Source organism: Schistocerca serialis, chromosome 6 (assembly GCF_023864345.2).
Source record: "Schistocerca serialis cubense isolate TAMUIC-IGC-003099 chromosome 6, iqSchSeri2.2, whole genome shotgun sequence".
Lineage (NCBI taxonomy): Eukaryota > Metazoa > Arthropoda > Insecta > Orthoptera > Acrididae > Schistocerca > Schistocerca serialis.
The window spans coordinates 495,913,716-495,940,068 of NC_064643.1; the positions used below are offsets into that span (position 1 = coordinate 495,913,716).

At 38.8% G+C, this 26,353-nt stretch overlaps 1 protein-coding gene across 1 annotated transcript in view; it reads right to left on the minus strand.

Moving 5' to 3' along the window:
* Positions 1 to 215: 215 nt before the first annotated feature.
* LOC126484951 (GPI ethanolamine phosphate transferase 3-like) overlaps positions 216 to 26,353 on the minus strand; it is a gene marked incomplete at its 5' end in the record, with an annotated part of 97,746 nt that continues 71,608 nt past the window's right edge. The window contains 2 exons of the mRNA XM_050108552.1: positions 216 to 545; positions 18,861 to 19,255. Coding sequence (XP_049964509.1) covers positions 348 to 545; positions 18,861 to 19,255 — 593 coding nt within the window. The remainder of the gene's footprint in view (positions 546 to 18,860; positions 19,256 to 26,353) is intronic.

A 26,353-nucleotide genomic window follows, 5' to 3' on the forward strand; every position in this document is an offset into this window, starting at 1 on the left:
GCTTCTTGAGGAGGCTGAACTGTGAGACTTTTTTAATCATTTTGTATAACTGTCTAAATGTCATACACACTACTTAGTGGTACCTTTATTCACTATGGGAGAAAAAGAGAATGAGTTCCTTACATCAATAATGTCAAACTATTTTGTAATAATGATTATTAAGATAATCTGCTACATGAAGTAGTCAACTTTCAAGAGTAATGAAAGTCAAGAAAATATTTTAACAAATTTTAATCAAATCTGCATTAACATAATATTCCATAACAATAATAGACTTCACAACAATTTAATACTATATTTTACTCCACAACAGTAAAATAACAGTCAAAAACATTCACTGCATATATTTATTGAAAATACCTTTGAAATTTTTTAAACAAAACTTCTGTTTTATTTGTTATTCTTAAGGTAATGAGGTAGCCAAAACAAACACCAATAATGGTCACAAAGAAACTTAGAGCTTCAAAAATCAACTTTGGGGCAAATATCTTCCAGACCATCAGATGCCTGCAGTGGATTGTAGCAGCAAGCATACATGCAAAAACCTGTGAAATAATGAAAAAGCTTAATTATAGAGTTGCATACCCAAACTATTGAAACTTAAATAACTATGACAACTGATATTTACATAGATACAAGGAATTAGCTGTTTAGCCCAGGGCTTCCAGAGAGCATCACAGCCTTGGGAATACTCCCTGTTTATTTTGTTCACTTAGATCTGCTACAAGAAAGAGTCACAGATATAGCACAAAATCTATTATGCCACTAACTGTGAACATATCCTCATCTTTTCAATTAAAGAATACACATATTCAGAAATTATGTAAGAAAGAAAAATTCAAAATAATAAAATAATATTAGTATTTTCAAAATTTAAATCCAGAGCCAAAGGAAAATGTGAAATGTACTTGAAGGTGTATACTGCTTTAATGAGAAGAAGAGAAAACCTCTGCATTCAGTCTCCGGAGAAGTAGGTAAAGAATAAATTCCAAAATGTAAGCTGATTTTCATAATATGAGGAAAGTTGGTTTGCTTCTTTAGTCCAATAGTTATATTTCTACTTTATCATTTGTTATTTCACTGTGCAGCCCTGTTATTATTTAGTTTATAGACTGAGTAAATAAATTTTAACTGTTCATACTGTTAATATTTATTGAGGCAAGCCATTTTGGAAAGAATTAAGATATGCATATGTGGAAAAAGGTGATAGGTATAACTGTGTGTTAGGTTTCTGTTTTCCTACTTCCTCCCAGTTCCCCATTTGAACTTTCTGTATGTTGATCTTTTCTCCATTTCTTTGTATTGCCTTTTTTGTGTGGCTCCTTTCAGCTACTACATGGTGTGCTATCACTTAGTGTAATATATTCCTTTATAATCGGTTTTCCTTCAGCTACTGCTTTCTGTATGAGTACAATTTTTCTATGTTAAGTTTTTGCTATAAGCAGTGGCTGGATTTTAGTTTTTTGAAATCTGTATCAGTCTGAGTTGCATAGCAGTTGTGAGCTATTAAGCAGGTAGTCAGTTCGTTTGTTCCATGTTCTATAGATCACTTGTACGATTAATCGTAATGAGGAATGAGTCATTTTACATTCACAATATAGACTGATGTATAAATATGGCTACATGCTGATCATTTAAAAATGGCATTTTTATTTTATTTACTACAGACATGAATCAGTAATTTCTATCAATCACCTTTAACACATTGCATAAATAGAAATTCTTCTACAGAACAGAGAAATTGTGAAGCAGAAACCTTTTTAGTTTGATTTCAAATGTAACTTCACTGTCAAACATTTCATATTATTGGGTGAGTGATCAAAACATTTAGTGGCAACATTGTGCACCAACAGAAAACCTTAATGTGGAATAATGAATGTCATATTTTCTTCTGGTGTAGTAAGTATGAACATCGCTGTTGCTTTTGAACTGTAGTGAGTTATTTATGACAAACTTGGTGAGGGTATAAATATACTGTGACTCAGTAGTCAAAGTGACAAATTTCTTAAACAACAACAGAAAATCCTGGATGGAATAATATGTAAAATAAGGAAAGTCAACCACTCACCTATAGCTGACTGACGTGTGGCACATAGACACAAACAAAAGAAAATAATATTTACACTAGCTTCCAAGCTCTCGCTCTTTCTCTAGCTAAAGTGCACATATTTACATATTCAAGTGCCCACACACTCCAAAGTGCACCCAATTGTAGCCACAGCGAGACTGTCGATTACCAATTATTGAGAACCGTTGCCTCGGTACATGGAAGTAGGGATGGGGTAGAGAAAGATACATAATGCGAGGAGGGGGTAGCAGGATAGGGTGAAGATTGCTCTTTGCCAGAAGACTCAGCAGCTGCACCACAAGAATAAAGGAATAAGGAATGCAGAGGGTAGAGCACGTAAGAGACAGAGAAAGGAGTGGGGGGGGGGGGAGGAGAAAAGAAGATGGAGGTGAAGGGGAAGAGAAGGAGGGAAGAGGGGGAAGGGAGGGGGGAGGAGAAAAGAAGATGGAGGTGAAGGGGAAGAGAAGGAGGGAAGAGGGGGAAGGGAGAGGGGTGGAAAAGGGGAGAGGGGGGGAGAGAGGGAGGGAGGGAGGGAGGGAGGGAGGGAGGGAGTGAGGGAGGGAGGGAGAGAGAGAGAGAGAGAGAGAGAGAGAGAGAGAGAGAGACCACATGCTAGGGGGAGGGGGGGAGAAAGAGTGGTGGCAAAAGACAATGCATCTGTAAGGGGAAGGAGTGTAGTGGACAGTGGAGAGAAGTGAAGAGGTAAGATGAGGCAGTGAGAAACAGGTTAGAAGAGCTTTAGGCCACAAAGACTGCAATAGTGCAGGATACACTGGAGGAAAAATTCTCATCTGTGCAGTTCGGAGAAGCTAGTGCTGGACTGGAGTATCAGAACGAACTGTTTAGTGAAGCACCTAATGTAGTCATTAGCGTTGTGGCGTGCAGCATGTTTTCCAAATGGATGGTCAAGTCTGTGATTTGCAACATTTTGGTGGTGGCCATTCATGTCAGCAGATAGTTGGTGACTGGTCATACCCACAGAGTACTACACAGTAATTGCAACACAGCTGATATTTCACACAAGGCCCTGTCTTTTATGGAGTAGGAAACGCTTGTGACTGGACTGCAGTAGGAGGTGTTAGGAGGATGTACGAGACAGGTCTTGCACCTGGGTCAACCACAAGGGAATGACCCATGGAGTGCGAGACTGGAGCAGGGACACACAAGGATGTTCTGTAGATTGGATGGATAGCAGATCACTACTTTGCTTGATATGGGTGGATTTAGAGTAGGATATCCCTTACCTCAAGACAAGGTAAGATATAGTTGAAGCCCTGCTGTAGGATGTGGTTGAGCAACACCAGGTTGATACTTGGTGATCAGAGGAGTGTTGGTCAGTGGTTGGTTAAAAGGTTTACTGGTGCAGGAGGAGGAGATGGAACAAGCATCTGTTTATGGATAATCTGCATGGGATACTGTTTGTCAATACAGGCTCTGGCAAGGTTGTCAGTATATTACAACAACACTTGCTTTCCACAGAGCACGGTGACATTATGAGGAAGAGATTTTTCGACATGGAGTGGTTGACAGTCATAAAAGTGGAGGTACTGTTGGTCAACGGTGAAAGTAATGGGACACCTCCTACCTATTTATGGAGTTGTCTGAGAAGTGGTTATCACTATCTAGAAAGGTGGCTTGTTGAGTTAAGAAGGATCAAGTGAAGTCGAGCTTGGATCAGGAGGAAACAGCAAGGGTGTCCCTGCCAGGAGTTCAGATCATGAAAATGTTATCACTGAATCTGAACCAGACAAGGGGTTTTAGGTGCTGACTACATAGGAAGGATTCCCCCAGATGGCCCATTGGGCATGATGTGGATAGTTAGGAGGATTTGGAAAGAGATGATGGGTTCAGTATGAAGACACTGGCAAACGTAGTGTTCCATGGCCACAAGGCCACAGGCACGATGGATGTTGGTGTATAAGGATGTTACATTCAGAGTAACCAACAAGGACTCTGGTGGTAACGGGAAAGGAACTATGGAAAGGCAGTGATGGAATGAGCAGTGTCTTGAATGTGGAATGGGACGTTACAGACAACACGTGTTGGTCAACAATTGCACTGGTTCATTCTGTGGCTGTAATGTACCCAGCCACAATGGGGATGGGTTTACACAGTTTGGGGAGTCCGTAAAAGAAAGGAGTGCATTTGTCTGAGGGGGGAGATGGGAGATAGATTTATGTCTCTTTGCATCATGGTCACCACGAGATGGTGCTCAACTGCAAATTTGACCATCCAGTTGTGGAACATTTTGCACACTATAAAACAAATAATTTCAATGGGTGCTTCGTTAAAAGAGCCATTTAGATATTTCCATCTTGCACTTGTTTCTCTAAGCAATGCAGGTGGGAATTCTCTCCAGTTTAGCCTGAATTCTCTCTCGCATAGCCTGCAATCACCCTGGCCTAAATCTCTCTCAGCCTCCCGCCACCCCTTTCCCACCTCTCTGCCCTTCTCTCTTCTCTCCCTGTTCTAGTTGCTTCTCTCGCCCCCCTCTCCCTCCCCAACCCCCTCTATCTATTATGTGCTCTACCTTCTGAGCTCTTTCCATCTTGTTGTGGACCGCTCCATCATCTGTCAAAGGGCCTCCTCGCACTATCCTGCTACCCCTTCCTCGTCTTGTGCATCCTTCCCTATCCCCTCCGCACTTCCGCCTACCAATGCAACTGCTCTCAATAACTGATAATCAACAGTCAGTCTCAATGCAACCATGGGTGTTGTTTGTGTTTGTGTTTGTGTGTGTGTGTGTGAATGCTCATACTTTTGCTTGAGAGCGAGCAAGAGCTTGAAAGCTATATAAATACTATTTCTGTTACGTGTTTCTAAGCGCCACATTAGTCATCAATAGGCGAGTGGTTGACTCCTTATTTTACATATTATAACTCCTTAAACAGATGGTGACAAGAAGATCAAGAGCGAGCAGCACATATTATTCTTGCAGTTGTCAAAAGTACTAAATAAGCTATTTCTTTGTACAGGTCTGGTTCTCAAAATTTTGTTTTAAAATTTATCCTGTCTGTCTCATGCATACTGTATAGTAAGAGTTGCATATAATTTGGAACAAACCTGATGTGTTTAATTTGTCAATGGGTGCATCTTAATTTTTTTCTGTGTATGTTATCTGTTTGTTATCCTATTGGAAGTCTTTATTTTCTTAATTTGTTGCATGTTTTGTGGATTATTTTATTATTACGGGTGAGTAAATACCATTTTGTTTTGTGTGTGGATTCTTATTCTGCTCTGTGTTGTTGTTGTTTAGTTGTGTAGGATGTTGTGTGTGACGGCACGTTTATTCCTATGTATCTTATGGTTAATGCATGGTTCACAATGAGTCAATATGTGATACAACACACTCCAATAAAGGTCATGCGATGCGACACTTAGCAGTGTGACACTCAATGTTCCCACTGGGAAGATGTGATATGCAATAGGACACGCAATGCCACTCTCCATACGACAAGCAACAAGACAGCACAAGTCACATTTTTGTTTCAGTTTCAATTGCAATTCCAATTATGAGCACTTCTGAAGAGGACATTATTGTGTCTTATCATTATTTAAAGCTCAAAAAACCAAAAAAGAAATGAAAAAACTTGATGCACCCATACAATGCTATAATATCAGACATAGTTTGGCTGTGGTTTCCCCGCTATGCCTCTCAATGTGAAAAATTTTTATGAATTCTACAGAATGAGTCCAGACAGTTCCCACTTTTTGGAGCAACTTGTATCAGCTATTCTGACAAAGCACGACATACATTTTTTACTTGCTATTTCTCTTACTGAAGTACAACTCATTACAATAAGTTAAGCTGGTGGAAGAGCATGATCAACATTAAAAATACCACTATGAAAAGATAATTTTTTTAAGTCCGCCTAATATGGTACTTTATTCAAATGTAATACATATATAAATAATATTCAAAAACTAATAAACCTAGGACAGTAGTTCTACACCCTTTCAGTTTCACGAAGTAATGTATGATCCAGCTTGAGGAGTATATAGAAGAAATGTTGCTGGATTTGAAGAGTGTTCAGTCACAGTCAATGGTGTAGCAGCGGGTGCTGAACTCTTGTGTAGGGGTAGACAATGTATTTGAAGAAATGGAAGAAGCCCATCATATAAAAATTACTGACTATGTCTTCCTTGCCTTCATCCAGCTGCTCATTCAGAAGCAATGGGAATTTAGCTTTCAGTCTCTTTTACTCCTGTTTTGACCTTCAGCTCGGATCGGCAGTATACGAAAGAGAGAAACACGAGGCGGCTCTCGGCTTCTCGTGACAGGCGACAATAGCGTCGTGTGTGGTGTGGAGCTGCCAACCTTGTCACTGACAAAGTTCAATGTATCTCATGTATTTTCTCAAGAATGGAAAAAGGTATCACTCTCCATCTAATGTTAAATCAATTTCAATTTATTAGCTACTTTACATTCACAGCAATTTTTAACCTAAAACCCATCAAACTAAACTGGCCACTGAGTACATTCTTCACTGTAATCTTCTCAACATATACTTGGTGGTTTACTTATTTATGAAGTATCACAATATCTATGGCAGCAATAAAAAGAAAACCAGTTTCAATTCCGGTTTGAAGTGACGAACCCATGTTTCATCACCAGTGACAACATTTGGCATAATACTGTCACGATCAGTCTTGTAATGTGCAAGCAATATTGCACAGATAGTCCTGTGTTGCTCTTTATGGTCTTCTGTTAGGCAGTGAGGAAGCCAGCTGGCACACACCTTTGAGTACCCCAGCTGGTAAATGAGTGTGTCAGCACTACCATAAGAGATGTCATGTTGTGCAGTGAGGTGTTTGATGTGATTCATCAACCACATTGAATGAGAGTGCTGTACATTCCAATACTGCAGGAGCCACAATTGTGTACGGCCAGTCAGCACGAGGGGGATCGGACATGTTTGCATGACCTTGTTCCGATGATGACAGAAGCCTCACCCAATGACTGCTTGGAACACAGCTCTGTTACAGATGCAATTTTGAAGGCCACGTACACTGCCATCAGCTATCCGAACTCCGTGGAATTATAGGAGGTGAAGAGAGAATATTTCACCATGTCTCACAACAAAGTCCACATTACTTCCACCAAAATTGGCTGAGAACAAAAATGCACTACCATCCTTATTCAGGCATTTTATAATGTTCTATCCCACAGTTATTCTACATTTTGAAAGCTTTGTGCGGGGTAATACTCTTTCTGCTGCTATACAGATTTCAACAGCTGGTACTGCATTCACACTACGAATGCCTGCTTTCACAAGAGCTATAATTTCCTCCGTGGGAACAACTCTTGGACTGATGACAAAATTTCCACCCTTGGCAAACACAGTTACTTTGTTGTCAGATAATAAACGTTTCAGTAAATTGGTAACAGTGCAAGAAATGTCTAAATGCTGGATTGTCTGATTAGGTTGCAAATGATCCTAATTTCTTCTTCTGTCTACTAGATGCTGTCAACATATGCTTGCCCACTGCATCATGCAAGAGTCATTAAATTGTATCCCAGTTTTCAAAATATGTACATCATCACGATTCTGCACAGGAGCATGCACAAATTGAATTCTATTTCCGTCCATATGGAGCCAGGGTGTACATTGGACCTCTGAAAAAGCTACAATGACAAAGTCGTCCACAGATGAGGGTGAAACATTGAGTTTCAACAAGCAAATCACTCAATCATGATATAACAGCCCATAATATTTTAATAAGTATGATATTTCTGGCCATGAAAGTTTAATTTAACAAACAGAACTTCATATAATAATTAAACACAATAAAACAAAAACCTGTAGAGAATGATTTAATCAAACACATGATAGAGAGATTTAACCATAAAGTATGTAAACAGACTGGAACTGAACGTGCCATAACAACAATGCCACATTCAACACTCGGCAGAACAGGAATCCACACACAAAACAAAATTGTATATATTCACATATAACAGTAGAATAATCCACAAAATAGGTAACATATTAATGAAACAAGGGCTTCAAATAGGATAGCAGACTGACAACATGACAGAAAATTCAAGACATACAACACACTTACTGACACATTCAACAGATCAGGTGTATTCCAACTTACATGTAAGTCTTGCCAGTCAGTACACACAGAACAGACAGACATAAATTTTAAAGTAGTATATTCTAGATATCAGAACACTGAAAATTAATGGTTCACGTATCATAACTACTTAATAGCTCAGAACCATTATGTAACTCGTGTGGCGGATCTCTGGCACACATATGTCTTAGTTCCACATGTTCCTAGTTCATCACTACAGCCATCTGCTAAGGCACTGAGTTTCTTTCTTTGATCGCCTACTTCCACCCCAAGCTTTCAATACTGCCATGCAACTGGATACCCGCCTACTACAGTCACTGGCTGTTGGTACAAGATAACAGCTCAGTTACTAGAGAGGATTCCACTGACCTAGCCTTGCTTTCAGTCTTGGTCTTCTTCTTGCTATGTCAAGATTAATTTCGACACCGTGCCACAACAGACACAATAGATGGCAACACGCTACACCTACTACACAGCCCCTTGTGTAAATCAGTGTTTCACACTGCAAGGCTTCCGACCAGCTAGCATTAGTGCCCATGCTGGTACTAAGTTCAGAGCTCTGGTTGTCACTGCTGGTACCCTTGTGTTATAACCATGTGACTTTCATTTGGATCTCACCCTGGCCATGTCTTCCACAAGAGGCAATTAATTCCACACTTAATTCTGCCCCTTGCACTTGTAAGAACAGTGTTGTGCTGGTGGATACTCTGGTACGAAATAGCGATTTTGTTCAGTGACCTGCTATTCTTACCAAACTGCTCTTTTCTCTAGTGCCATCACAACTGCAAGTGACTTTCTCCAATAACTGTTAATTTTAGACCATTTCATATTTTGTCTGTAGAAGTTTAGTTGTTTTAATACACATATTGTTTTCTTGAGCAGATGTGGACCTTGATCTTTGTGCAGTACCTATCATGACTTATTTCACAATTCTGTGATTATTTTAGTAAGTTATGTAAGGAAACAGTCATACACTAAAACTGAAATTGTTTTCAAAATACTAAAATCATAGCACAGCTTATAGCAGAAACCTACCAAAAAGAAAGTGTCCACTTACAAAAGGCAATAGCAGAAGGGAAACAAACTATAAACTACGAAACTACACTATACGATGGCATACTGATTAGCACCCTAAATGAATTTTACAAGAAAATTAAAACAAACAATTAAAGAAATTCACCATACACAAACAAAAGTACATAAACAAAGTTAAAGTAAGGAGCCAGAACATCAACAGGGGCCAAGCACATGGCAGGAATATACACTTTGTTTTGCGAAGCTTAGTGTGTTAATTTGTGAATGTTGGTCAGTTCATTAAAAATATACTGTTTTTCTGTGACTATTTATTCACGAGAGGAGCATGGGTATAACACCAAGAACTATGACAAAAACTGCAAGTAATCACAAAATATTGCCACGAACTACACTACGGAGTAGCAATTAGCGTCATAGGCTAGTGTGCTGCATGTCAGCAACTCAAATTCAATAACCAGCAAACATTTATTTTATAGTATTTCTCATTTCTAGAAGATTGGGTTCCAAAACAGCAGTACACGAGTTACACATCAGGCAACTATCAGCGATTTCTGGAGACATTGGAATGGCTGAAAGATTTTGACCACATACAACAGGTGGGATGACAATAAGTGTTTGGCAAATGTATACTTTTACTTGGACAGCATAGCCCAGCAGTGGTTTGACAACAATGAAGAGAAGACAACAGCTGGAGCAAATCCAGACTGAACTCAAGAAAACATTTGGTGATCATCAGCACTAAGTCCATTTAACACAAGAACAATTGAAGAACAGGGTACCATATCTTGTGGAAATGATACAGCCTTACAAACAAAACAATTTGGTTCTATGCCACATTGTGAATCCAAATATGATAGAAACAAAATATCTCACACTTGATGAAAGGAGTTGCAAAAAATGTATACCAAGCTTTTCCGGTAAAGGATGTTATAACAACAGATGAATTCATCAAATAATTCACCTAGGATATGCTACACAAAAAGAGTCAGATGAAAGAGGTATGACTAATTCCCAAATGTGGTCCCTATAGTAGTTGTGGAAGACCACGGTGACCTCAACTTTCCAATATCCCTGAAAGTAAAGGAAGAAATACAGCAGTTATGGCTGCCAGAAATGTCAGACTGAGTACACAAGACAGAGCACTCACGCATGTTCACCATGTATTTCAAGAGATAATACAGAATTTCGAAGAAGAGCTGCATTAATCTTCAGCACCAATCTCCACTACCAATTGAACGCACCATGAAGAACGAATCTGGCCAATTCAGACTTCTATCACATCCCTCAAACAACAACCCAGCATATGAAAAACACAAGCACAACCAACTCCTTCACTAAGTATAATGCCCCACAAAAGAAAAGACATTTGGAGGACGGATGGCAACATGCTGGTGTATTTCCACTGTGGATGCCCTGGACACATTGTATGGTACTGCAGAGAAAGAAGACAAGCATTTGACAACTATTATGACATACGATGTCAACCACGACAACAGTCCTACTCATGCTAGTCAACTGCTGACTGTAGCCAAGCCGTGGAATAAAGTCCACCACCATACCCTGGATGAGGGTGCTGTAGCCATTCCCAGCTGCTTGCCTAGCAGGAAAATTCAGGAAAACTAAGCGAGGCTATCGTCTATGGAGGTGAGGTCACCACAAATGAAAATTTTCCTTGGACAATATGTACCAAGATGCAAAGAAAACTCATTGACATCATCATCATTAATGGCCAATCTGTCCAAGCACTAGTCGACTCAGGGGCTTCTTTTTCTGTAATATAGAATGGTTATCATCACCAGCTAAAGAAGGCTACGTCCCATGATATGAAAGTGATTGTGCTGAAGTTCGCATATGGAAAATACATCCTGGTGGCGGGACCATGTATTGCAATAACAACTCTCAATGACACAACACAGTCCTTCAAATTTCTCATTTTAACATAGTGTAGTCATAATGTTATTCTTGGATGGGACTTCTTGCAGGCATCACAAGCAGTCAGAGACTGTGGAAGACCAGAGCTCTGGATTGAAAAAGCTATTCCAACAATCACACATGAGAATGATTGCTTGTGGTGGTAGTTTGCTGTTGCTTCAACAAGGCAAGTTCCAGTTATCAATCAAGATGCTCATTTGACCTATAAAGCTATTGTCGCTTGCAAAAAGTTACTCAGGCTCACAAAAGAAATCTACATATCAGTGATAATTATTAGCACAGCAGATGGTCAAGGACAATTTTGGTTCATAAGCAGCTACAGTTCATCCTTAAAGCTACGAGCACACAATGATGAAGGATATTGCTCGACTACCACTACAGATAAGGCCGGGGAGGAAGCTAGTATCAAACTGTCAATAAGATCTGGCCTCACTGAGGAACAATGTTGGCACATATTATCCATTCTGTGTCAATTTTCAGAGGCTTTCAAATTAAGAGTGGAGAAAAGATAGACCAAGCAGCCCATGGCAAAGCATTGTATCAACATTGGGAGCGATTCACCATATTACACAATACTTGTATAGGGACAAGATGAAATCACTGAACTTTCTGAATGCCCTTATCCTCTCCTGTTGTCCATGTGGAGGAGGAGGACAGTGTATGGCATTTCTGCACTGATTACCAACAACTGGACAAAAATAACAAAAAAATATGTCTACCCATAGACATGCATTGATGACATCCTACATTGCAAAAAAGTAACAAAATACTTCTCAACAACAGTCATGCAGAAAGGCTACTACCAAATCAAGGCTGGCTGGGTAAAGCCTGCTTTCATAACTCCTAATAAACTCTACGAGTTCAAAGTTATGGCGTTTAGACTGTGTAATGATCGAGCCACCTTCAAATGTATGATGGAGCATCTGCTTCAAGACCTAAAATGGACAACATATATCTGCTATCTGGATGACTCTTATTTTTTCAGAGAAATCTGAAGAACATGTAAGCTACCTGACAACCTTGTTGAAGTCTGTCCAGACCAAAGGCCTCCACCTGAATCCGAAAATGTGCCAGTTTGTGGTCCAAGAAATTAAAATCTTGGGGCCAACTAGTCAATGGTGATGAAGTCTGTGCCGATCCAGAGAAAATAAAAGCACTTACACCGTTTCTGACTCTGCAGCACAATCACGACATGAGTAATTGTCTTGGAATGTGCTCCTACTAGTGGCAATTCATAAAGGACTTCTGTAAAAGGGCATGTCCCTTGCAAGAACTTCTACAAGGATATGCCAAATTTTCCTGGAACAAGGGGCAAAAAAGACCTTTCCTTGGCTTTTAGGAGGTGCTAATATCTTCTCCATTCCTAGCACTGTATGATGAGGCTGACAGGATTGAAGTTCACACTGACCCTACTGGTTATGCGGTAGTATACTTTTTGTACAAATTCAATAAGGTGCTGAAATGATGATGTTTTATGCTTCCAGACTACTCTCACAGTCCAAGACGTACCCCTACAACTGAGAAAGTGACTTACAGTTGTTACAGCCAGCAACAATTCCCAGCTGCATTTATTTGGCAAACCATTCACATTTGGGATGGAGAACCATTCTCTATGCTGCTGGATCTGTTGGGTTGATTCATAAGATGGCACTGAAGCTTCAGGGGTACCCACTGAATGTGAATACAAGGATGCTGACTGCATTTTAAAGAATCCTTTGGCTGAGCACAGCAGTGTGAATGAAATCTCAGCCATTACTGCAGTAAATGACACTGTGATTGAGCTGACACTGCGATTGAGCAGAATGAAGATCCAGCATTACTGAAAATCATGGAATCCACGAAGTAGGAGGAACTGATCTGAAGAGAATTCCAATTAATAAATGGAACATTTATAAAAGGAACTATGATCCACTGGGATGGAAAAGGTTGCTTGTCATTCAAACCCATCAGTGGTCAACTATCCTGAAGTATTTGTATGATGTTCTAACATCTGGTTATATGGGATTCATGAAGACTTAAGACAGGACTGTATGCAGGTATCACCAGGGGTCTCTACTGATCTATTACACAAGATGTGAAACACTGTAAGGAATGCTACTGATGGATGCAAATGCTGCGGTTACCTCTGCAGCATCTTAAATTGGATCCATTTGCAAGCAGCACCATCCACTGGACCTGAATCAACCTCTTGGGGAGATTCAACGAACGGGAATTGATGGCTAATAAGCTGCACTGATTACCTCACCTGCTATGCTGCTACCAAAACTGTATAAACTGTCAAAGCTCCAGAAATTGCAAGGTGTCTTGGAGAAGACATTACTCTGAAGCATGGAAAATGCCAAGTGATAACTTCTGATAGTGGAAAAGTTTTTGAGTTGAGACGAGTGTCAGAGGTAATTTCACATTGTGATGTTACCCACAGAATGATACCTACCTACTAACCACAGACAAATGGCCTCACAGAACGCTTCAACAAGATACTGGCAAATAAGCACTCAATGTACGCCGATGTCAAACAGAGAGAGTGGGTTACAATACTGCTCTTTCTCACACAGCTCAGTGAATCAGGACAGAACAGGCTTCACACTGTTCTTTCTGCTCCATGGCCAATAGGCCAAAATGACAATGGATGCACTGTCCCTGTTTTAGCTGTAGAATAGGTGACTATGTGAAACACCTCATCACCAGGACTAAAGAAGCAAGACAGCTGGCTCATGTACAATCCCTGAATATCCAGATGGAGTAAGAGCACTATAATGCCAAGCGCTGGCCACTGAGATGCAGCCTGGAAACTTAATAATGGATTTTTACACCTATGTGGAATGTGGGACTATCAGAAAAGTTACTAAAGCACTATTTTGGCTATATCTGCTTTGTTGCTTGTTGGATGTCACATACAAAGTCAACAATTGTGACCCCCCATCAAGAAGCTAAAAGTGCAGAGAGATCACCCATGTTCTCCACATGAAGCCCTACAACTGTCCTGAGGTGCAGATTTGATGATGGGCCCTTCTCATTCAGGGAAACTGAAAGGCCACTCAATGATCGTGAATCTTGAATAGGAGTGGCTAAATTTAATGCTCATCTTAGTTAAGACGATGTAACAACACGACCCGAAAACTAATATCCTCCAGTGCTGTCATACATATGACCAATGACAAGATCTACATCTAGGATCCTATAGTTGGTTCTAAAGAGAAGCATTCTCAATCTGAGGAGATATTTCAAATATGCAAAAATGAACATAAACAAGCTAATATTTGTGGGAATCGTGCCGAAAAGAAGATTAAAGTACAGGCTTTCACTTAAAAATAAAATTGCTATGAAAAATCTACACATTTCAAATATGAAGTTCTAGGACTGAACATTGTATGTTGATGGAAATTCTGCATACAAACTGAAGGGTCACAAGTTCTGCATACACTGTCAAGATCTTGCTTGCCTACAAACCTTTCTCACACTAAACTTTATAATTGAATAGTTTCATGATATGAAAACAGGGGACCCCTCACTCATCAGAGAAATTCTGATAAGTAATACAAAGGACTGATTCTCCTCCTTTCTGTTCTGAACATCAGTTATTTCTGTAGCCCACAACTAGAACAGATGTATTTCTGTATTCTAATGCTAGAACATTGGTGGTCCTCTTTCTTTTACAAATTGTGCCTTTTTTAATTTTTCAGTCTGTCATTATGCCTGCTATTTGGGGTGGTCAATTCCATAGTTAGCTGATTCTGTAACTCGACTATCGTTCCTTTCATGCGCATTTTATTTTGATTTGGCTGAGAATGTCAGGAGTCCATTTAACCCTGGTCTGGATTTTCTATGAACTGACTGTTAGTCCTCTTATCTGTTATTTACGGCATGCTTTTTATTTTTTATTTATTTATTTATTTTTTAACTTGAGGTAAAAACAACAATGTTTTATTTTTGCCCCATTTTTCCACTCAGATGTATAAATGAAGATGCAGCTTATAAGCTGCAAAATAAGTTGTTTCAATAAAGGATCATTTAACAGCTGCTGTGGTTCTTCATTTAACAGGAATCAGGATGCATTTCTGCAGCTCTGGCTGCCTGCAGTATTATTATTTTTTGTTTTGTTTGTTTGCAATTTATTAACAGAAACATTGGAGAGATGCATCCTCTGTTTCAAAAGCTAATTTGTTTAGGACACACTCATAGCTATTTTACTTACTGATATTTTTGAGATTTGTATAATAGCTGTTGTTTTTGTGGTCTTCAGTCCTGAGACTGGTTTGATGCAGCTCTCCATGCCACTCTATCCTGTGCAAGCTTCTTCATCTCCCAGTACCTAATGCAACCTACATCCTTCTGAATCTGCTTAGTGTATTCATCTCTTGGTCTCCCTCTACAATTTTTACCCTCCATGCTGCCCTCCAATGCTAAATTTGTGATCCCTTGATGCCTCAAAACATGTCCTACCAACCGCTCCCTTCTTCTAGTCAAGTTGTGCCACAAACTTCTCTTCTCCCCAATCCTATTCAATACCTCCTCATTAGTTACGTGATCTACCCACCTTATCTCTAGCATTCTTCTGTAGCACCACATTTCGAAACCTTCTATTCTCTTCTTGTCCAAACTGGTTATCGTCCATGTTTCACTTCCATACATGGCTACACTCCATACAAATACTTTCAGAAACGACTTCCTGACACTTAAATCTATACTCGATGTTAACAAATTTCTCTTCTTCAGAAACGATTTCCTTGCCATTGCCAGTCTATATTTTATATCCTCTCTACTTCGACCATCATCAGTTATTTTACTCCCTAAATAGCAAAACTCCTTTACTACTTTAAGTGTCTCATTTCCTAATCTTATCCCCTCAGCATCACCCGATTTAATTTGACTACATTTCATTATCCTCGTTTTGCTTTTGTTGATGTTCATCTTATATCCTCCTTTCAAGACACTGTCCATTCCGTTCAACTGCTCTTCCAAGTCCTTTGCTGTCTCTGACAGAATTACAATGTCATCAGCGAACCTCAAAGTTTTTACTTCTTCTCCATGAATTTTAATACCTACTCCGAATTTTTCTTTTGTTTCCTTTACTGCTTGCTCAATATACAGATTGAATAACATAGGGGAGAGGCTACAACCCTGTCTCACACCTTTCCCAACCACTGCTTCCCTTTCATGCCCCTCGACTCTTATAACTGCCATCTGGTTTCTGTACAAATTGTAAATAGCCTTTCGCTCCCTGTATTTTACCCCTGCCACCTTCAGAATTTGAAAGAGAGTATTCCAGTTAACGTTGTCAAAAGCTTTCTCTAAGTCTACAAATGCTAGGTTTGCCTTTTCTTAATCTTTCTTCTAAGATAAGTCGTAAGGTTAGTATTGCCTCACGTGTTCCAACATTTCTACGGAATCCAAACTGATCTTCCCCGAGGTCTGCTTCTACCAGTTTTTCCATTCGTCTGTAAAGAATTCATGTTAGTATTTTGCAGCTGTGACTTATTAAACTGATAGTTCGGTAATTTTCACATCTGTCAACACCTGCTTTCTTTGGGATTGGAATTATTATATTCTTCTTGAAGTCTGTGGGTATTTCGCCTGTCTCATACATCTTGCTCGCCAGATGGTAGAGTCTTGTCATGACTGGCTCTCCCAAGGCCATCAGTAGTTCTAATGGAATGTTGTCTACTCCCGGGGCCTTGTTTCGACTCAGGTCTTTCAGTGCTCTGTCAAACTCTTCACGCAGTATCTTATCTCCCATTTCATCTTCATCTACATCCTCTTCCATTTCCATAATATTGTTCTCAAGTACATCGCCCTTGTATAAACCCTCTATATACCCCTTCCACCTTTCTGCCTTCCCTTCTTTGATTAGAACTGGGTTGCCATCTGAGTTCTCTATATTCATACAAGTGGTTCTCTTCTCTCCAAAGGCCTTTTTAATTTTCCTGTAGGCAGTATCTATCTTACCCCTAGTGAGACAAGCCTCTACATCCTTACATTTGTCCTCTAGCCATCCCTGCTTAGCCATTTTGCACTTCCTGTCGATCTCATTTTTGAGACGTTTGTATTCCTTTTTGCCTGCTTCATTTACTGCATTTTTATATATTCTCCTTTCATTAATTAAATTCAATATTTCTTCTGTTACCCAAGGATTTCTATTAGCCCTCATCTTTTTACCTACTTGATCCTCTGCTGCCTTCACTACTTCATCCCTCAGAGCTACCCATTCTTCTTCTACTATATTTCTTTTTCCCATTCCTGTCAATTGTTCCCTTATGCTCTCCCTGAAACTCTCTAAAACCTCTGGTTCTTTCAGTTTATCCAGGTCCCATCTCCTTAAATTCCCGCCTTTTTGCAGTTTCTTCAGTTTCAATCTGCAGTTCATAACCAATAGATTGTGGTCAGAATCCACATCTGCCCCTGGAAATACCTTACAATTTAAAACCTGGTTCCTAAATCTCTGTCTTACCATTATATAATCTATCTGATACCTTTTAGTATCTCCTGGATTCTTCCAGGTATACAACCTTCTTTCATGATTCTTGAACCAAGTGTTAGCTATGATTAAGTTATGCCCTGTGCAAAATTCTACAAGGCGGCTTCCTCTTTCATTTCTTCCCCCCAATCCATATTCACCTACTATGTTTCCTTCTCTCCCTTTTCCTACTGACGAATTCCAGTCACCCATGACTATTAAATTTTCGTCTCCCTTCACTCCCTGAATAATTTCTTTTATCTCGTCATACATTTCATCAATTTCTTCATCACCTGCAGAACTAGTTGGCACATAAACTTGTACTACTGTAGTAGGCATGGACTTTGTGTCTATCTTGGCCACAATAATGCGTTCACTATGCTGTTTGTAGTAGCTAACCCGCACTCCTATTTTTTTATTCATTATTAAACCTACTCCTGCATTACCCCTATTTGATTTTGTATTTATAACCCCGTAATCACCTGACCAAAAGTCTTGTTCCTTCTGCCACCAAACTTCACTAATTCCCACTATATCTAACTTTAACCTATCCATTTCCCTTTTTAAATTTTCTAACTTACCTGCCCGATTAAGGGATCTGACATTCCACGCTCCGATCCGTAGAATGCCAGTTTTCTTTCTCCTGATAACGACGCCCTCTTGAGTAGTCCCCGCCCGGAGATCCGAATGGGGGACTATTTTACCTCCGGAATATTTTACCCGATAGGACGCCATCATCATTTAATCATACAGTAAAGCTGCATGTCCTCGGGAAAAATTATGGCTGTAGTTACAAGGCCAGATCAGTCAATCATCCAGACTGTTGCCCTTGCAACTACTGAAAAGGCTGCTGCCCCTCTTCAGGAACCACATGTTTGTCTGGCCTCTCAACAGATACCCCTCCGTTGTGGTTGCACCTACGGTACAGCCATCTGTATCGCTGAGGCACGCAAGCCTCCTCACCAACGGCAAGGTCCATGGTTCATGGGGGGAGGGTATAATAGCTATCACTCTTTTATGTCTGGAAAAGCAGAATCCCAAAATTCTATTTAGACCAATATTAGTGGTTCTCTCTCATTTTGCATCTCACTGGTCCATTCATATGCATATCTCACTTTTTAACGTTGCTGAAAATCTGTAAACCTACATCCATTGCCCTCTGCACAAATACATATCATCATCTATTACTGAAAGCCCACGTGGCCTTACATGGTCAAATTGAAGTAATGACATAAAAATCAATTACATAACAAGTCTGTGAAGTTTCAGCAGAATGAAGAATGAACCTACCCTAATGCCATGGAACATTATGTATCTGACGCTCAGACTGAAGAGCTCCTGGTACATCATATTCTTCTTCTCTAGAAGTATAAGTTCTCCTTGGTTTGCATCTTCTTTCAAATTATTTTTTGCAGCAACAAATTTGGGCAACATTACGAGAAGAGTAAAAGGTGCTATCAACAGTAGTGGCAGCATAAGGCCAAATATTAAATGTGAGGTGAACGTGTTGATAACAATCAATAAGCCTGGAATGATATGGTTTGATAATTGGCCAGTAGTGCCTACAAATGCAGCATTCCACTGTATTGTACTGAATGCTGGTTGATGCCCTGTTGCATAAAAGAAGGTGACAGAAAGAAATCCCCAGCATATAACAGATGACCAAGGCACAATGAAGAGATGAGCTGAAACAAAAAAAATAAGAAATAAGTTTGTTTGCAAGAAATATATGAAACAAAGACAAGAATAATAAAACATGAATAGCAATAACGTCACATTGCATTCTTAATCCTTGATATAAAGATGACTTAGTTGAGTCATAAAACCTTGAGATCAAAGACACTATGACAAATTTTCATTTTTCCCTTGATCCATTCTTTAAGTTTAGTCTGTTTGCTACATTCCACACAACAATAACATTGTTCTCCAATTAATACAATAACAGAAAATCCTGGTTGGTAAACAAACCCTTGAATGGGTAATGAGAGATGCTCTCCATATAAAGAAAGAGTTTAGCAATGGATCAGTGCAGGAATAAGGACTACATAACACTGACTTCAAATGTGGGCCAAATTTGACTGGATACATGAAGAATCCAGAAAATCAAGTTTAACCACATGTCTCCTCTGACAGCCAGAACTGAAGACTGGAAGTGGAAAACGATGAATGTGCCAAAACTAAATATTTAGGAAAATGAGAGAAAAAAACCTTATGTAAGCTATATTGCAAACCATTTGTATTTAATGAAATATAAATTCTGGTATTAGGCATCCATTTCAACACTTCACCCAAACACATTTTAAAAAGGAACGTACAGTATTGAGCACAAACTCCTGTAAGACTTAACATTTCTGTAAGACAGAATGTGCCTTGCTTCTTAGCCAAGGAAATGCTGAATGCCCACTGAAGTTCTTATACCACTTACATAAAGATTCATAAAACACTCTATACTTCACATCAAGAAATGGAATCATAGTAAGAAGGTCTTTTTTCTTTTCACTTAATCTGCCTGACAGTGGAAGTTGGGGAACATTTCCTCAGGATGGCAGATCATTGACATTTTGTCCCTTTTGAAAATAGAGAACTCAGTCCAGTCTGCTTTATCAAAACGATTTTTGATTAGAAGCTTGCCTTCCTTGTCTGAAGTGAAACAAATTACTGTAACTATGGTTATTTTTAATTAGCTGGTGTGTATTAGCCAAGGAACCCAGATCCATGAAATCAGACCCATGTTGATCACCCTAAAAGGTTTCTTTATTCTAGCTGTGGTTATAATGTTTTTCAATTGTCCAGGCACCACGCAGTTAACATTCTTTTTCCTTTTCTCTATAATGCAAATTCTCAATTGGAAGGCACGTAACTATGCCAGAACTTGATTTCAACACTCTCAAAGATACCTTCTGAAACAAACAACATTAAAGCCATCATCATCATCATCATCATCATCATCATAAAATTTTAGTTCTGTCTAACACAGTTATCACACCTTTTTTTTTTTGTGTGTGTATCCCAAAGCCACAATGTTTAATAAAGGTGAGGCCACTTCATTACATCCTCGACCAGCTACATGCCACATGCACATGAATGATTTGCTTGAATCAGCATGTATTCCCAAGTTATAATGTGAGAGCAGTCATGAGTAAAACGCACTGCTGTGTGTTAGCGTAGGTGTAACAGAACTTGTTGCAAATCTATGGACACAGTGCATGTTTCACTTAAAGGCATCTGTGAATTTGTAAAGTTGGTTTTCATAAAGTCCTGAGCTTTCTCGGTATTTCATGATCAAGTTTTGCAGACTTTGCAGAATTTCTGCCTGCATACTCATCTTATCACATAGTTCATGTGTCATTTCTTTGTTTGCAGAAGGAAACTTTGCTGAAGAATTTCTTGAAGATGGTGGAACAATATTTGTAAGTCACTGAAGAAGTGACAGGTTTTTCTTTAATGGAAGCATACAGACATCTTATGTTTACATCCAGGATAAAATATTCTTTACTTGACTTTCTTCTGCCATAGTGACTTCCTTCTCTGGGAAAGCTATTAATGTCTTCATTGCTGAACTTTGTTTTATGAACATGCGAACTTACAATGTGTTCTCTACAGTCGTCGTAAGTTGTTTCCCCCTTTAAAGTTTATCTTGAAGAGTCTGTAGCCATCAGGAAGGAAATCCAAAAATATCTGAGAACATTTTATTACATACTTGCATGCCTCCTCCTGAACCATTAGGTATTATGTAATGCATGCTGGCTCTTGCCTTCTGCTCTCATAGGGCTTATTATTTGTACCATGATGTCTTCTGGCAACAGATGTTACTTGAATGCACCCGATTAAGAATGTATCCTGTTGCTCTTAAGAGAGGTGGTAGAACAGCACAAACAGGGGGGCGCTCTGTTTTCTGTATGACAATGACTTGCAGGAATATCTGCATTTACACAGCACCTGAAATCACACATATATAATATAAAATTGCAATAGTAATAATGAAACATAATTAGTAATATTCCTTACAGATATTTTATTATGCAATGCATAACATCACAGTACATATGGTTTGAACTTACATCATGTGGGGGAGAAACAGCTATCCCTTTGTATGCTGAGTGTGGGCTTCCATGAATTCTTAGATCTGAGTTTCTTTTTAAGTTAGCAACCTTTCCTTTCCTCTCCTTTATAGCAATAAACATTATCAAAACAAATACACAATATTCAAAGTACTACAATGGTAGGAGCTCACATCAGACACAGGTTACAACAATCACTGCCTTTAGGCACATAGCACATGAGCATTCACCGTGCCACTGCCAGTGGAACATCCAGTTTCCTACATCTGTCGGATGTCTTGTGAACAAAAGGAAGCCTTTGTGATACTTCCAAACTTTTCCATGTTATTTGCCTTGGCATGTACAATGGTTTCCATGTAAAATCTGACACTATCCAGTTTTGGCACTTTCTGTGTTTCTCATTTCCAGTCTTCAATTTTTTCCCCCTCTCAAGTTGATGGATAAGAGCTCCAGTAACACTACATTAATACTTATGGGGTATATGACATTACATTAATACTTATGGGGTAAATGACGCTTTCTTAGAGAGAGAGAGAGAGAGAGAGAGAGAGAGAGAGAGAGAGAGAGAGAGAGAAGTGTCTGCATAAAAAGCACCATCAATGAGTGATCAAAAGTTACTGAAAGAACTGTTTGACAACTTTCCTTTAAATTGTTTGAAAATACAAGTTGTGAAGCCCGCAGCATGCCATCATACAAACCTAGAAACAATAGAGCTACATTTCCAGTGATGAATAGGCCAGTCTATTTATTCCTCGTGAATATCCTCATATAGTATTCCTTCCAGTTAATAAAGTTAATGCCATTGTTTTATGATCAAGGTATGGCATTAACAGAAGGTTTAGAGCTTACTGAACAATTCTACATACTTGAAGATTGACAGCAATCTCATGAATGGGGTTCAAAGAAAATCTGTGACACTTTCTCTACTGATAAAACATAATATGATCTCTCAAATTCAGTTCTGAAAGAATAGAACACTTATACTCTTGCCATTTTTTGCAACATTACCAAAGCCTTTGACTGTGTAGATCACAAGATTTTAGGAGGGAACTAAGATGTTATAGTGTTCAAAGCATGCCCCTTGCATGGATGGTGTCAAATCTCAGTATCAAACAGGGGGACATCTTAACAGGTTGCACCACAAGAATAAAATTGATTCAGACTGCAAAAGCAATAAATATGGCATCACACAAGTTCTGGTACATCACTAATTCCAGTTCTAGACCTTCATAAATAATTTACCACAGATATTGGAGGATTCTTCAAAAACTGTGATGTTTGAAGAAGATACAAGTACTAAGATAACAAGCACAAATACATCCATACCAGACAGGGAGAGGAGCATAGTGGAACAGATGTACAATTAGGTCACAGCAAAAGTTTACAGGTACCAGAAGTAGAGATAAAAGAAAGAAAATTGTGTGGATTCCTACGAAACCACATGTATCAACTGATGTGGTACCATCAGGTGAAAAGTTAGCCAATAGTCTTGGTTCTGCCTGTTTCGCACTTCGAAATCTCTCAGAGCATGATGACCTGCAGGTAAAATGTATGCTTTTCCCAATACCGTATTTACTCAAATCTAAGCCGCACCTGAAATTTGAGACTCGAAATTCAAGGAGAGAGAAAAGTCTTAGGTCGCACCTGCAAATCGAAACAAAGTTGGTCCATTGTAATATGAGACACAATTTAGGTCGAATGAATGACGATACAGCTACAGTAGTTTGGTTCAAGTCGTAAGCTTAACAGTTAAGCTTTACCAGGTAGCAATTGCTATGCGTCAGGCGCTCCGTCCGTATTTATACGGGTACCCTTCGTTTTTCACGTGCTTCGTCTGGTTTGAATTGATTGCTTATTTTTCTTTGATCTGATAAGTGCCGTTCTCTTTGTTATAGGTGTTTACGTCACTCTAGGCTGAAAATGCATTACTGTACTGTGTCATGCATTGTTTGTCGCATTCTGATAATGAGTGTTAATGACCTGTCGCCGCTCGCGGCATGGCTTGCTTTTGTGCTCGCTATCGCTGCTTAAAATTAAAAAAAAGAGAGGAATCGTCTCATTAGCGAAACAATGGCAAGAGACTGCTATTTGTTGTTATTTATACTGCTGCTTTCTTTGATAATGATCAACAAGAACCAAATAATAAACTGCGTATGATAGACGATGTTCTGAACGAGAGTTTAGCGAAAATTTTTCTTTAGTACATTACTTTCTGCACATAAATTAGAGTCATCGTAGATTTGAAAATCTAGTCAATTGCCGTGCTTAATTTCTGACTGTATCACTATTAGGCATAAGAATAATACGAATATAAACATGACATGATATGTATATTCTTCCGCGTTTGCTGTTGTCTCACTCTAGTTTTGTAGTTTATCAGGCAGACAGGATTTAAATGAGATAGCAGCAAACACGAAAGAATACATGGCAAAATGTTTATATTCGTATTATTCTTATGGTGAAGAGAATACTGCATACGATTCACAATTCATTAAAGTTCCCATTAGCAACCATCTCTTCTCACAGGTAGGAAAAAATTCAGAAAGTAGAGCTGGCCATATTGACAAACATCGCAAACAGTCTTGCCAGTCGGATTTTTGTAGTACATTGAAAAGCTGCTACACTCGAAGATGAACAATACGGAATTTGTATTTACTTCATTGGATACTGCATGAAAATGCAATGGTCGAAATTCAGGGCAGAGAAAAAAGCTCGTCTTCCACCTTTTTTTAAATTTATTTACTGACACAGAGGTTTTGGCGCCAGTATTTATCTTTGTGCCTACAAAGCATGCCTGTGTAGCGCTACATATATTCGACGGCAGAAGTTACTTGTAGCGGCACCTACCAACATATTTCAGAACTTACGCTTACTTTTTGCAGGCGGTTTTTTGGATTACAAAAACCAGAAAAAAAGTGCGGCTTAGATTCGAGTAAATACGGTACTTTCGTGTATTATAATCATCAAGAGTATTTCAGCTAAGATCAAATAATTATTTATTTTACAGAAGCAACACAGAAATACTAGAAAACCAACTAACTAATCTATGAATATACTACAGCTCCCTAAGATTTGTTCCTACACAATTGCAATGACAAGACTATATTAATTACAGTGTGCTCAGAGGCATTTACAGAATTCTTCTCACACTACATATTCAAATGGAGCAGGATGTGATCCTAATACATGGTAGAAGTGGAAGTACCACTTCACAGTGGTCTACAGTGTGTATGTAGCTGTAGAATTGGTCAGTAAGGATACTGAGTAAAGTCAATAACCTAGCATCTTACAAAAGGACTTGGAACTCACATGCCAATATGTTTACTCTCTAATGGCATTTGAGATCACTTATGTAACTGAATTTTGGATGAACTATGGGACTCATAACTTAATCGTACAAACAAAAATAATTTTTATATAAACTCTACATTCCTCTCTCAGGTACTGAATGGAATCATACATTTTGCTGCAAAAGTTGTTAACAAGTTTCCAGCAGTCATCAGGCAAGAAATTTGAAAACCACAGATATTCAAAAATAAATAAAAGTCTCTTTATCCACTTTAATTCATCAGAAAATTTGGTCTTGAAAATGTAAATTCTGGTTAGTACTACTACTCACATTAACATTCACTTTTCCAGTACAAGATATCTGATTTTTTTTTTAAATCAATAAAGTCACATGAAAACTTAGTAGGATGCAAAGGAAGGCTTCAATGAAGGAAGATCATCATTTAACATCCCACTGATCACAAAGGACAGAGAAGGACATCAACTATTCCCTTTGAAATGAACCACCTCAGTATTCATCTTAAAGAATTTAGGGAAATAATAGAAAATCTACATATGAATGGCTGGATGGGAAACTGAAATGCTGTCCTCCCTAACAGGAGTTTAGTTCGTATGACATAATCAAAACAGCAGCCAAGTAGTGTAACAGGAAGAGTACTGGCTTTTTTGAAACTAGCTATTTTTCTACTAATATAGACAACTATTCAATGTACTAGTTGTTAGCAAACTTTACAGAAGAAGCCTGCAACAGCTGCCACTGCCTTTTAATGTATTACCACACTGTTTCATATCTTTGAAGGCACCCCACCATGATGGGTTCTAGGGACCATATGTGCATAATTGAATGAATGAATAAATCTTCTTTGGCACTGAATCAGCATCATCCAGACAATATGATCAAAAACTTCACAGACAGATTTGAGTTTGTGTCGAATTTGTGACACTTTTCATTCAAGCTCCTCAATTTGACATCACAATGCTAGGTACATCCTGTTTAAGACCTCCCACCCAGGAAAAATCCCTGGCAGTACCATGAATCAAACCATAGTCCTCCACTTTACAGTGATCCACACTGACCACTCAGCTATGAAGACCTATTTTTTGTCCAACCTAATTTTAAAGGTACACTAATTATATCACAAAACATTTAGATTTTTATTATGATCATTAATGAGAAAATTTTTATTTACACATGAGTTTAAATGACTCATTAGTAAGCATTGATCATTCTGATTACACAGCCTGGATACTAAACTCAGCCATTACATCATATTTTTCTTCATAAAGTTTTAAATCACTTCAACTTTCTTACTAAACCATGTGGATAGTAACAATCTATGGTATTAACTGGCATATGTATGTGTAGTTTCACATGTAGTGAATACTTCTCATAATGATCAGCTACAAGGCATACAAGGACTGAATGATGTTTAA